Raw genomic sequence first — 14,384 nt, 5'->3', positions numbered from 1 at the left:
TTGTCCTGTTCAGTAATTCGACCCGTCGTCCTCGCCTTCCGGTCTCCCCGCCGGAAGTGGCCAGTGGCGCGAGGCATTGTGGGGATCATGGCGGCTGCCCTTTGCCGGCGCTTCTTCAGCGCGGTGACGGTCTCGGGAGTCTTACAGGCCCCGCCAGGCGCCGGCCTTTCCGGGTAGGGGCCCGCTGAGCGGGGTGACTGGTTCCCGTGGGGCGGGGGAGACGAGGTGACCTGGGAAGGGGATGTGGAGCATGGGGTGACCCCCGGCCGTGGCAGGGGGGCTGCGTTGGGCGGGCGTCTCGGGCTGTTGAGTTGGCTTGGCCCGGCCCGTGCACTGTATGCGTGGGCGGCTGGGGGAAAGGGGCCGTTGGGCGGCTGGGGGAAAGGGGCCGTGGGGCGGCTGGGGGAAAGGGGGCGTGGGGCGGCTGAGGGAAAGGGGCCGTGGGGCGGCTGGGGGAAAGGGGCCGTGGGGCGGCTGGGGGAAAGGGGGCGTGGGGCGGCTGGGGGAAAGGGGCCGTGGGGCGGCTGGGGGAAAGGGGCCGTGGGGCGGCTGGGGGAAAGGGGGCGTGGGGCGGCTGGGGGAAAGGGGCCGTGGGGCGGCTGGGGGAAAGGGGCCGTGGGGCGGCTGGGGGAAAGGGGGCGTGGGGCGGCTGAGGGAAAGGGGCCGTGGGGCGGCTGGGGGAAAGGGGCCGTGGGGCGGCTGGGGGAAAGGGGGCGTGGGGCGGCTGGGGGAAAGGGGGCGTGGGGCGGCTGGGGGAAAGGGGGCGTGGGGCGGCTGGGGGAAAGGGGCCGTGGGGCGGCTGAAGGGCCTATTGGGCCAAAGTGGGTTCGTTCGAAGTAGCACCGCTTTGTGGCAGACCTGGGGCCATTCTGATGTAGCCTGCAGGGCATGGGGTTATTGCCCTTACATTGGGGTGAGCCCAGCATCCCAGCTAGACTCCAGCTCCTAATGCCCCTGTCTCTAAAACCACTGTCAAAATATCAGCTCAATCTGAAGTCTGTATTTGTTTGCAAAGAGCTTTAAAATTTTCATTAAAGCTAATGTTAAAAAAAAATGATATACATAGGTTGAGAAAAGAGTGTCTGTCCAGCTGGGTCTAGTGCTTTGATTATTCACAAATACAAAGTTTGTTTTTAAAGTCATAATTTACATATAGTGTATAATCGGCAATAACCCAAATTTAGGTGAGTGAATTTAAGATTACTGTTTAGATATTTAGCATCCATGCATTTGAGTACGTTACTCATGAAAAAAGTTATAGAGAGAGTTGGTGGCGGAAAGCAAAATATATTGAGTGAAGATTGTCCCTCAGTAATCCTGTTCAGGTCCTTACGGTGCCTAGCCCCATAATATTTCAACATCTGGTTTATCAGCTATGTAATGAAGGAATAGTTTCACCCAGTGCTAATGAAATTCATTCTCCTCCTGGGGACAATCAAGCGTGAAACTGCCATTGGGCAAAGTCCTCCACTTGAATAATAAGTTATACAGTCTTTAATATCCACACACAGCAAGCAAGACTATGTATGCATTTATTCTTTCAGATAATTTGTCCCTCTCTTTAGAAGGATGAAGCTCTGACTAACCCCAGATTGGTACTTAGTGAGATTCCACAATGATTAATATCTGAGTAACATTCTTCTGTTTCTCAATGTTTTGAAATTTCACATTTAGATTTTAGTACAGCTGGTTGTAATGGAATCGGAGTTATGCTACAGAAAAACTGGAATATGTCTCAGCTGTACCTTGCCAAAAGGGATTACATTAATTTTTTGACCCGCATTTACTTCCATCCCACACAAAATAGGTGTTCTCTTTATTATTGTAAACTGACATCAGAAATAACAAATCTTGAAAATTGAGATTATATTTAAAAAAAATATAGGCTAAAGAAATTAATCCGTCAATATATGGGACTCCCTGATTTGCTATTGATATCTGCCAATTTGGGGTTTTGCAGGCTAGTGCACATTTGGGCATGTAAATTAGAAGCTTGCATTTCAGGATAATGAAGTTTGTAACAAACATTTTCTCCATGCTAGTAGCCAGAGGCATTCCTTTATTGTTCAGCAGATAAAATCAGAAAGGTCTGGTTTTTTTACCACAGTTGCTGCTGAGAGTGCCAACAAGAGTGCCAGCTGTGATGGAACTTGCTCACTAGAACTAGACATATTACCAACTCATTTCACACAGGCCCCTCAATATCAATTTAGGGCATAATGAAATTTAGTCACTACGAGAAGGATATCTTGATAGTCTAAACCAGTGGTTTTCAGTTGTTTTTTTTCCACGGACCACTTGAAAATTGCTGAGGGTCTCGGCGGACCACTTAATGATCTTTCCAAATGTTGTTTGTACCATTAGCTAACTATTGTAAAGCACTTTGGATAAAAGTGCTATATTAATAAAACCTTAATAATAATAATCTTTTTTTGTTCTACAAATAAAAGCACACAACTCATATTTTAATATCAGTAGTCTTACCTTTCTAATGTGATGGATGTGCCCTCTCTCCCCCTCCGCAGCAACCCCTGAGCTGGGGCTGGAAAGGGGGGGGCGGTCTCTCCCTCTCTCCCCTGCCATGGCAGCCCCCGAGCTGGGGCTGGGAAGGAGGGCCATCTTTCCCTGACAGCCACAGCTCTGGAGCTGGGAAGAGTCGCCTCTTTCTCTGGCCACCGCAGTCCTGCACGTCCCAAATTCTCCTCACCCCCTCTTCTCACCTCACTGTCCCCTCCCACCTATCCCCTATCCTCCCCCCCCCCCCCCCCCCAGGCCAGCACCTCACCTTACATGTGCGTCTTCTCCAGGGTCCAGGCACCTAATCAGTGAAGCTATGCCTGCATGGTTCCACTAATTAGGTGGGTGGCCCTTAATTCTCTCATGTACGGCCACCCCAGGCGCGCACCTTAGAGGGAACTATCCACAGACCCCCTGAATGGAGCTCACAGACCACAGTTTGAGAACCTCTGGTCTAAACATTAGGTTTACGGTAGCTATACTCCCTTGAAAAATAGGTTCTTGACAGAGTTTGAAGTAGTTATTTCCAAATAATATTAGCGTTTTCTCCTGGTGATACCTTAAAGACAGATGCTCCATGTGGATGTTAAAGGCCCTTTGGCATTTTTTTGTAATAACGGCGTCTTCCTGCACATAATATTAGTGTTATGAAATGCAGTACTTGTTTCTGCATGTCATTCTTGTTTTTCATAAATGCTGTTTTTACCAGTTGTTATTTTTTTCATAGTAGTGCCTAGAAGTCTCAACCATGATCAGGGCCTCTTTGTGCTCAGCACTACTCAAATGCCTAATAAGAGACAATCCCTTGCTCAGGAAGCTTATAAACAAATGAGAACAAGCCATACAAAGATTGAGAGGGGAAATGAAAATAGAGATGATGTGTGACATTGACAGAGCCGGGAATAGAACCCATGTCTTTCGACTCTCTCTCCAGTGGACTCTGCAACCTCCAGTGTTGGAGAATCTGCAAATAGAAAACTTGTTACAATCAGAATAGGAAGGTGTCCATGAGAACGGAAAGGAGGGTAAAGTTCATATTTAGCAGATTCCATTTTTCCCCCTAATCAAATATATATTTTTCTTCCCTTTGTTGCAGATTAACCTCGAACCTGCTCCATAAGAAAACTACAAAAGTAGAGCCCCTCTATCAGTGTAAGTTTCTCCATACTACTTTGTCACGGAGAGGACTGGAGGAGTTTTTTGATGACCCAAAAAACTGGGGAGAAACTGTAGTTAAATCTGGTGAGTTATTTTTAACCTTTTGGATTTGGTGCCTTTGATATGCCTCTGCTGTTAAAAATATGCAAATTAATATGCAGGATTTTAGAAGGTATTTTGTGGCAATATGTCATGTCACTTCTTGTATATTCATTTGCTTTTCTATTTTAATTCTGTGTTAATACAAGTGGAACATTTATCATGCAGAGCAGAGGCAAAATGTCTAAACCCTACAGCCCAGCATATAGTCTTTAGCCATATTGTCATGTGACGAGAGATCACAGAAAGGGTTGCACTTCTAACACTGAACAAGGAACTTTAGGGATAATACTGTTTTCCTTATTCTAATAAAGCTACTTCTCTCTCTCTCTCTCTCTCTCTCTCTCTCTCTCTCTCTCTCTCCCCCTCCCCCCCCCCCCCTTGTTTCTGCCCCTGCCTGCCTGCTTCTGCCTACAACTGTCCCTGGCTCTGAACTCCCCCTACAAATATTAGGGAACAGTACACAGTTTCTTTTACATTTGAGCATGGTCTTGTTTTCTAAGCAGGGTTGGGTCTGGTCAGTATTTCAGTGTCATCTACAAGGAAAAACCTTCAAAAATTGGTGATTGTAATTTGACATTCTTTCCAGGGAATCAACATGGTGTGCAGGTGGAAATATTTTTTCAGAAAATGGATCGTTTTTAGATGAAATCACTGTTTTTTTGTTGCTGTTGTTTTTACAGGGGATGAGTGGCATGCAAAACACCTAAGAAACAAGAGTAATGAAGATTTGCACAAACTTTGGTAAGTGTTTTAGTGCAGTGTTTCCTATCCTTTGGGGGCACTTGTGCCCGTTTTCATATGAAAGACATGGCTGTATTAGTCAGTGAACTCAGTTGCGCACACTCTAACCTGTATTGGGACTCTAATTCTGGTCAGAGTATGTACAGTGTATTGCAGGTAGAAGTGGTGAATTGGGCTCCAGTGCAGAAGAGTCCAACTTGGCCCATCAGTTAAGGATGTTCTTTAAAAGGTTTATATAAAAATGTGTGGTCTCATGGACAGAGGATGGGACTAGGGGTTAAGACACATGGGGTTCTAATTCCCGCCTTTGCCACTGACTATGTGAGCTTGGGATAAATGACTTTAGTCCTGTGTCCCTCAGTTTCTCCAATAAGTAAAACAGGAAATAATGGTGTTTACCCATCCTTTGTAAAGTGCTGTGAAATCACAGAGGAAAAAGCCCTGTTAAAAGTAAATCAGATTGTTAGAATTGCAAGATCTTTAAAAATACAACTTAAGTAGCATAGGCAAGGAATAAAAAAAAAAAAAAAAAAAACTTTTTAACTGGGAGCCCAGAGTACCAGACACAAAATCGTGTAATCCCAGCGGTTGAGAATCACTATTTAAGTGAATAATTTACAAGCATGTTACTACTAAAACTTGCATCTAATTTCTGACCTTATTGTACCATTACGTTCATTGATTCAGGTATGTCCTATTGAAAGAGAAAAACATGCTTTTAACTCTAGAGCAAGAAGCAAAGCGACAAAGTTTACCTATGCCAAGTCCGGAACGATTAGAAAAGGTAACTTTTTCATATAAGCTAAAAACATCACTGCAGGTAAACTTTGTGTGTGAAAGATGCAATGTTTGCAAACTTGTAAAAGACAGTTTCCCAGAATTATGTTCCTGATTCATTTTGATTAGGGTAGCAATGTAAAAGTTAACTTGTTCCAAAGCCTTTCTCACTTCCTATACTTCCTAATTGTCAAGGTGGTTAAACACTGGAATAAATTGCCTAGGGAGGTTGTGGAATCTCCATCATTGGAGGTTTTTAAGAGCAGGTTAGACAAACACCTGTCAGGGATGTCTAGATAATACTTAGTCCTGCCGTGAGTGCAGGGGACTGGACTAGATGACCTCTCAAGGTCCCTTCCACTTCTATGATTCTATGTTTAATCAAATTCATATTAAAACCTCTTTCATTCCACTGAAACTGATTTCACAGTCATTTCTGGTATCTTTTCCTGGCCCAAGTTGCAGCCCGCCCATATTCTTATCCTTGAACTTTCTGCTGCCTTCAACTCCTTCGTTCTCTATCTTCCCTGGTCTTCTACGAACCTGTGATCTCTTGGTTCTTTTCCCATTTTTCTGATCCTCTTTCAGTGTCTTCTTCTCTAACATTTGCCGTCAGTTTTCTGACCTTGTTTCCCTACTCATTTCTGTCCCTACTTTAACTTTGCAGACTTCATCTACTCACACATGAATCATGGTAACAAAGTTTCTAGCTGGAAAAGTGTTGAGAAGCTTCTGGTCAAATGTTATAGTTTGGCCATTGCTGCTCTCTGATCATCTAATAGGAACTGAGACCCCAAGTTGCCAACCAGCATCACAAACCACTGCCATGAACTGTCAGAAATGCAGATAAAATCTGCATATTTCCAGTTGTTTTCCACAACCTACCAGCATCAATTCACTATCTGGCTTGAGCCTTAGCCAGCTGGCACCTTAACTAAAAGATCCTCAGTTTAAGCACAGATCAATAACCGGCATTGCGGCTTCAGTGTCATGTTGAAATGGTTATTCTGTTTTCAGGTGGAAAAGTCTATGGGAAGAATAGACTTAGTTATTAAAGAAAGAGAAGTTGCTCTGCGGCTGTTACAAACAGGCCACGAAAACCCGCGACCTGGCGAGTGGAGAAATGACTTCTTAGGACGCACCTACTGGTATGGGAAAGAGGATTACTGTTCTATATGTGCAGAGCTGTAGGCAGTATCAGTACTATCAAAAACAGAAACAGCTTACAGAAAAAGAGTCAGATAACATGTCTATTGTGGAAAAAACATCTTTTTAACCTTATCAAGAGCAAGATATATCTACCATCTAGAAGAGAAAAGCAGTATTTGTTAAACAACATTAATACCTTTGGGGATGTTTCATCACTGGCAACTTTGCCAAGCAGTTAGCTGGGCTGGGGTGGTGGTAACCACTCTCTAGCAATTCCATGGATAAATCACCAGATAAACAGCAAACAGAACTTGTTCCCATTTAGATTCAAAGTTTTACAGTATTGGGGGACCTGGTTACAACATGGTAGTCCCCTGATGTGGTTGAAATATGGTTTAGTCTTGCTGTGTCGATGAGTTCACAGTGTTGTGCTATGGACTTGGACTTTTCTCAGCTGTATTGCAAGACCACTGATTGAGTAGGATTGCCAATTTTGTATTATTTAAAAACCGGACACTCCAGCAGGAGCGTTGGAACCTCCCCTTCCCTGTCCCTGAGGCTCTGCCCCTCATTCACTCCTCTTCCCCCGTCGCTTGCTTCCCTGCTCCGCCTCCCCCTCCTGCCCGGGTCAGGAGGGACTTTCTTGCAGAGCCAGGGCTGGGAGCTGCAGCCGCCTGACACCGGTAGGAAGCAGCCCTGGCTGATTAGGACGCCTCCCACGCCCTTAGTAACCAGAAAGTGTAAGATCCCCTTTTTGACCAGACTTCCCAGTTGAAAACTGGGACCCGGCCAGTGGCCACCCTAGTGTTCAGGGGCAACTATGTAACCTGGTCTTCCAAAAACTATAGCACTTATAGCAGGGATCAGCAACCTTTGGCACGTGGCCTGTCAGGAAAAGCCTCGGCCTGTGCCAGTTCCTGCAGCCCCCATTGACCTGAAACAGTGAACTGCGGCCAGTGGGAGCTGCGATCAGCTGAACCCACCGCGGACGCAGCAGGTAAACAAACTGGCCCGGCCCTCCAGGGGCTTTCCCTGACAGGCTGTGTGCCAAAGGTTGCCAATCCCTGATTTACAGTGTAGATGGGACTACATGTAGATGGATTTAGGATCTCCTATCATTGTTGACAGGTATTTTAAATTGTTGTTTGTAATCTCTGTAAATTAAAGTTGACTATATCCAATAAACTCCAGTAAACTTAGATTCAGGGTGAAATCCTGGCCCTATCGAAGTCAATGGCAAAACTCCCACTAACTTTAATAGGGCCAGAATTTTACCTTCAGTGTAATAGCATTTTGAGGAACAGTTTCTGTATTCTGCACTGGAGTGACAGGAGTGTGGAGGAGATGGAGAAAGAAAGGGAAGCTCACGTGGAGACAATACAGCAGTGAATATTGAATCTTGGACTCATTTATCATTTCTGTGGCTGTTCGGTAGAGTACTGAGTACATTAATCATTGGGCTTAAACTTGTATTGTACTAGGTATATGGAGCAAAATTCTCTTCCACTCCTGCAAGCTGTATTGTATCTGATGCATCCCTGTGCAACATTGGTATTTAAAAAAAAAAAGTGTAGTTGTGTTATTCAGCCCTTTTGCTCCTGCTGCAGCTTGCTTTTAAAGTGCCTGGACACCATACTCAAATTGATTTATCTAAAATTGCGAACAGGCTTGCTATGGAATTTTTGTGAGGGTTTTTTTTTTTTGAAAGATAACATTTTGAAACTTGAATACTGATTCTTTGCATTTGTACAGTGCCTTCCATTCAATGGGCTCAAGGCAAACATAGAAGTGGATAAATGTTATCCACGTTTTACGTAGGTGAAAACTGAGTTAGAGAAGCTTAAATGACTTGTCCAAGGTCAACCAACAAGCTGGGAAGAGAACTCCAATTACCAGTCCTGTGGTCTACTAACTAAACCAGCAGTTACTGACTAGACCGGCAGTTTTCAACTGGGTGTGTGCGGCCCCCTGGGGGACCACAAGACGGTTTCAGGGGATCCGCGAGCCCCAGCATCCCATGGGGTAGAAAGGCTGGGTGCGGTTGGAGGAGGCACGGAAAGGCGTTGCCCCCCCACCCCTCAAACTGCAGTGCCTTAACCAGAGTGGGGCAGCCCCGTGGACATCTCCACCCACCCACCCCCCTCCATATACGCCCCCAAGGCCCGCCCCCTGCCAGCAGTGGAGGGAACAGGGGGAGCAATAAAAAAAAAAAAAGTGCCACCCGCTGTGGTGCTTTTACTCACCCGGCGGCGCTCCGGGTCTTCGGCGGTGGGCCCTTCACTCGCTCCGGGTGTCTTCGGCGGCACTGAAGGTCCCGCTGCCAAAATGCCGCCGAGGACCCGGAGCGAGTGAAGGTCCTGCCGCCAAAGACCCAGAGCGCTGCCGGGTGAGTAAAATAAAAGTGCCGCAACGGGTGGCGCCTTTTTTTTAATCGCTCCCCTGGTTGAGTAAAAAGGCGCCAAGAAATTGACAAGGCGCCACTTGTGCTCAGTGGGGGAGCGGCCTCCCCCCCCCGCTACGCTACTGCCTGCCAGGTCGGGAGCCACAGCCAGGCAGTGCAGTGTGCAAGGCAGCTGCTCCTCAGCTCCCAGCCCCCTTTGACAACTCGAACAGTCTGTAAGAACTGCCTGGGCAGGGGGACCCGGCTACGGGGCCGGCAGAGCCCTCAGGGAGCAGCGACTGCAGTGAGGGGGCCTTTCCCAGCACCTAGCTTCTTGCTACTCCTTTCCCTGCACCCTGAGCTATCCCCCCTGCCTGCACACAGCGCCTAGCTACCCCCTCCCTACACCCTGAGCAGTTTTCAAACTTTTTGAGCTGATCCCTCCTCTCCCCTTCTTTGAGTTATAATTTTTGGTTGCACACCCCTCCCCTGCAACCCAGATAGCTGGGTGGCGTGCTGAGGTGAGTCAGGGGGTGGAGGTGGTGCTCCCTCCCCGGGCCCTGCCTTGCAGAGCTGACTCCCTAAAATGGAAGTCAAGCTATGCTTATGGAGGGCCACCCGGCACCCCATGGGGCAGGAGCCAGGTGCCCCGAGCTCCCCCACGCCCAGCGGCTGAAGTCCAGAGCTTTGAGACACCCCCCACCGCTGTGGAGTTTTTCTAGCATGTTGGGGGGGCCTCAAAGAAAAAGGTTGAGAACCCCTTGACTAGACCATAGTACCTGCCAACTTGAACAAAAAAGAGCAGCTTCGTTACAATCCATTAACTGAGATGCAGCAATCTAAATGATGGATAATACTGTAACCAATTTGTATGTCATTGACAGGTACAATTCCAAAGAGTGGCCAATACCTTGGTACCTAAACAAAAAACACAACAGGAGGAAATTCTTCTACTCGCCACGTGTGAAACATTTCATCAGGTAATTTGAAATGGAAAATTCTCTAACTCTGTTTGTTGTGCACTAGTCTAGTGCTTCCCACCTTGTAGAGGACAGTCTTACTGCTTTCTCTAGCTTGTAGATTGTTTTTTTTCCTTTACATGATGGAGAAGAGGTGACACTGAACAAAAACTGTTTGACCCTGATCCTGCAAGCACTTAGGCACGTGCTTAACTTTAGGCATGTGAGTAGTCCCCTTGAAACCAATGGGGTTACTTATCTGTTTAAAGCTCAGCACACCTGTAAGAGGTCCCAGTTCTGTGAACAAAGTCACTAAGTCACATTCCTAGTATATAATCTGTTCTGGGTACAGCTAAATAACTGTTGACGATGACATGGTGTCATGCTGTATCCCAGCTTCTTTGAAGTTGTCACCACTTATCTTCTGGGTCTGACTTTGCTTACAGAAATTCTGACTGGTAATATTTTACAGAGCACTTTAATTCCAAAGGACTTTACCAATAATATGAATGAATCCCTTCCAGGGTTGGTGTGTAGCACACTAACTGTGTGAAGGTAAAATCTGAGCCCTGTATACCAGGCCAAATCTTTATTCTTTTGAGAGTGCCCTGGCTCTCTAATATACACAGAGCAAAGATAAGACCAATTTCAAAGACCGCCCACATAGCATACTGCATGGAACTCAAGCTTACTTCTCTTGGAAAGATGAAGGAATGAGTCACCCTGCCTGCATTCTAATTTATAGTTCCATGCAGTGTTAGAATTCCAAAGATGATGATTTGCACAAAGCACCTGCCCTACATTTGATGCTATGCATATTAATTATGATAAAATGCTTAGGAGCATTCTTCTAGTCTCCTAATAAACTTCAGTCTGGCCATAGTTTGTATAATCAAAACCCATAATCTGATCACTTTGAAATTTTGTGCAGCTTCTTTCATACAAACTAAGTTGTATGGTATTTTGGTTGATTTCAGTGGCACCCTTCCCATCTCAGCCATACCCTACTGACCCAGAATCAAATATAATATTCTGAATGTTATCTTATTTATAACAGTTCCACAACACCAGCTGCTTAATTATGCTCAGCATCTCTGGTAAAATCCTGAGATCATTTGCCTTTTTACTGCTGCCAGATATTATGCAGATGGTTCTGATGCATAATCACTCCTATGTCTCTCACTCATCTGTAATTAGTATTGTTTGCATGTAGATTACAAAATGTTTTTTCCTTGTTATACTTCTGCAGATTAAGCTGCATGGGTTATTTAGCCATTTATAAGCCTCATCTGTCAGTCATTCTGAATTACAGCTTGCTCTACTCCTTTCTGGTCCAGTTTTCAGTCAAATTTATCCACCTGCAAAATCGTTCTGTACTCCAAAGTTATTTTATGTGCAAAGCAACCAAGGTATTTTCTCCTATTAACACTCCTCTCCCCCTCCCCCCCCAAACACACACACACCACACTTGTTACCTGTAGGATTCAAAGTGGAGGAAAAAACTGTGCTACTTTACCTATAATTGCTGAATATTTCTGCTAAAAGCAGTGAAAGTTAATACTAACGTAACCAGTGGCCTCTTTCCGACCATGTATTATAAGGGCTTGAATTCATCCTATTTTTCTGCTCCTTTTGCCACTGTCACCCACCCCCTCCTCCTCACTTCTCTCCTCTATGCTTTGATGACTCCTTGCTTGACTAGTTCTTCAGCATCTCCCTTGGTGGCTTCATCTCCTCTCCTTTTCACTCTTACATTACTCCAGAGTTCCATTCTTGGTCCCTTCTCTTCTCACTCAACCTTATGCTATCTCCATCCCAACTGCTGCCCCTCTAGTCAAACTTTCAACTGTTTGACAAACTCAGGATGGCAAAGACTGAACTTCCTCTGCACCTGACCTATGGCCTCATTTCTTTCTCATGGTCAATTCTGTGGTCCTTCCCCTGCACCAGCCTATCAACCTCAGTGTTAATGGACTTCTAACTCTTTTGCATTCAGGCTATTGCTAAATCCTTTCACTTCCTATACAAAATTCTGTCTTGACGACCCTATCCATTGTCCATACCTTGATAATGCTCCTGTCTGGACTACTCCAGCTGCCTCTTCTCTGGCCTTTCCTAGTATCTATCTAAACATCCTCCAGTCTAGTCACTAGAAAAGATCTCCCATTGCATACTACCACAAAGCAACTTAACCCAGTTCCTGCTTACTACTTTGACCTGGGACTATATCTCTACTGGCAACCTCTGTTTTCCTAAAACAACTCCTTTCACTGTTGCTACTTCATCTTGAACTGTTAATCTGTTGTATTTACAGTATCAAGTGCTTGTTTGAAATAAACTAGTTATGTCCATTGTTTCATTATTAAACACCGTGTAGGGAATGTACTCCAGTTGACCAAATTTACTAACTTTCTCCCACAAATCCATGCTGGCACTTCCCCTTAGTTTTGCATTGAAAAGCATGTTTGGAGAGATCCCAGTGCATGACAGCAGAGACTTGGTGGTTTGAATGTGTCTCTAATTTTCTGCTAGAGGACAAGAGTCAAAGGAGCAGTAAAGAATTATTGGTGCAGTTCTAAAATTCACATGTAGGAATCCATCATACATCTTGTTGCCCTTCTAGAGTCTTCCACTCAAGACCTGTTTACACTGGAAAACTGAGTGTTGTCAGCAATGGCCCCCTGTACTCCTGTTAAATTGCTAGTGAAGATGGGACAAAACTGTCTTGAGCACTGTTACAGAAATCATGGTTAAAAGAGGAGTTCTGCACTAGTGTTAAACTGTCCTATTTCCGCTAGCAGTTCAGGGGCACCAGTTACTGAAAACCATTGTCAGCAACTGGTATGTTTCCTGGTTCAGAGGGGTGATTAACTGGAGAAACATCTTCTCTGCAGCTTCTGTAAACTAAAAACAACTTCAGATATTTCCCCCTAGGAGCCTATTTTCTCCTTTTATTTTTCATTGCTGCCCTCTTAATTTGTGCACTTCAGACATTTATACTTCATACATATGCCAGGCATCTTGTATAACTTGTATTACTGTAAAGCATTTGAGGATACAATTTGCATGAAATATACTTCTCTTTTTGGAACTATGGCAGAACTGCCCTTTCCCTGTGAATAGCAGGGGAAAAGCATGAGTAAAAAGTGTGTGTTCATAAAACTTGGAGCAGTGGGGAACTGGCATAGTGCATTATTGCTAATATAAAGTAGGTGCCCTTTCTCCTCTTTAGTTCCAGCTTCTACTCATCATAGCAACTGTTACCAGTATTAGCTGGGCCCAGGTCTTGAAGCCAGCACAAGCCTCTGATATAAATTCATGATGTTGATTGCTGAACTTGAGTCTCCAAGGTTAAGTGAACTCTTGTTAATAGAAGCCAGCTTACCCAGTTAAACTAATTGCCCAGTTTGAAAGTCTTAGAAGATTCAAAAAAAATCTTTAAAATTTAGGCATAAGTGGTATGACTTGGAGAACGTGTTGGGCTATAATGAAATTTAACAATTAATGCTTATTTTTCTTCATTACAGACTCAGAATAGAACAACACTTGAAAAAACAAGCAAGGATGAAAAGCTTAGAAAAAAAGAAACAGCTCCTTTTACAAAAGAAATTCCCTCACCTTGCTGCACAATCACAGAATTAATATCAAGCTGGAAGCGTGATGCAAGTAATAGTTTTATTGCAGTAGTCTTGATGCTACATGTGACTGGCATGTAGTGTGAACATATTTTCAGTGGGCAGCAGATAAAGAACAGGGCTGCCTGTGAGGGTTTTTTGTTCTTTGATCTTTCTTTTTCCCTGCCCAAATAAAGCTCCTCAACCCTAAAATTCATATCTGGGTTGAGAGATCTTCAGAGCAAAACAATAAACATTTGTACTGAGTCATTTAACTGATTGATAAAATATTACTTTTCCAGAAACCAGGTGCTGAAAATTAATGTTTTAATATTACGTGTCATTTACTATAAAGCTGAATTGTATATGCTTAACGGTAAAAAGGCATCTGCAAGACAGATTGCAGTCAAGGCAGTTGTAGACATGTGTCTGCTTTAGCTTTTAATAAAGAGGTCTTCTCTCCCTTTTTCTTTTTTGCACTTAACACTTAGCGTAGCACATTATACAAGCTATAGCAGCTGTCCAATGCCCTGGACTGCTCTATTTAAGTACAACAAAATAACAAATGCATTAGGCAGCAAATTACACCAGCAAACTGACCACCTAGTTGTGAAATCAAGTAGGTAAGAGAAAGGAATAGAAAGTTCAAGAGCAACATCTCTACAGAAAGCAATGGTAAATAGATAGGGCACGTCTCAGCTATCAAGCCAGATTTAAAATTAATTTGACTATCTCCCAGTTTTCTTAGTAAGGAGGGAGTAGCTTGAAGATAGCACAGGCTAAATTCCTGGTTATCTTTGGTAGATTCAGTGGAAATGTTCACATTTTCTAACATAGCCCTACACTTATTTTTGTAAGTCACTGGCTCTTTGCTTTATCACATTAGAGCCTGCAGCCTAATTATGTTCCTGGCAGGGGAAAGCTTTCAAATATTCTTCAGAAATAAATATTTGCATTATTAGTAGCACAACACTTGATACCTAAGTA

General features: G+C 44.4%; 1 protein-coding gene across 1 annotated transcript; it reads left to right on the top strand.

Moving 5' to 3' along the window:
* Positions 1–61: 61 nt before the first annotated feature.
* On the top strand, positions 62–13,865 carry MRPL47 (mitochondrial ribosomal protein L47). The gene is made up of 7 exons (XM_054039370.1): positions 62–173; positions 3,614–3,759; positions 4,458–4,518; positions 5,206–5,302; positions 6,313–6,443; positions 9,709–9,804; positions 13,311–13,865. The coding sequence occupies exons 1-7, from the start codon at positions 88–90 to the stop codon at positions 13,423–13,425; spliced, it is 732 nt and encodes a 243-aa protein (XP_053895345.1). The 5' UTR covers positions 62–87; the 3' UTR covers positions 13,426–13,865.
* The last annotated feature ends 519 nt before the right edge of the window (positions 13,866–14,384 follow it).

Source organism: Malaclemys terrapin, chromosome 9 (genome assembly GCF_027887155.1).
Source record: "Malaclemys terrapin pileata isolate rMalTer1 chromosome 9, rMalTer1.hap1, whole genome shotgun sequence".
Classification (NCBI taxonomy): Eukaryota; Metazoa; Chordata; order Testudines; family Emydidae; genus Malaclemys; species Malaclemys terrapin.
The sequence above is the reverse complement of the archived record's forward strand: the minus strand, read 5'-3'. Positions and strand labels throughout refer to the sequence as shown.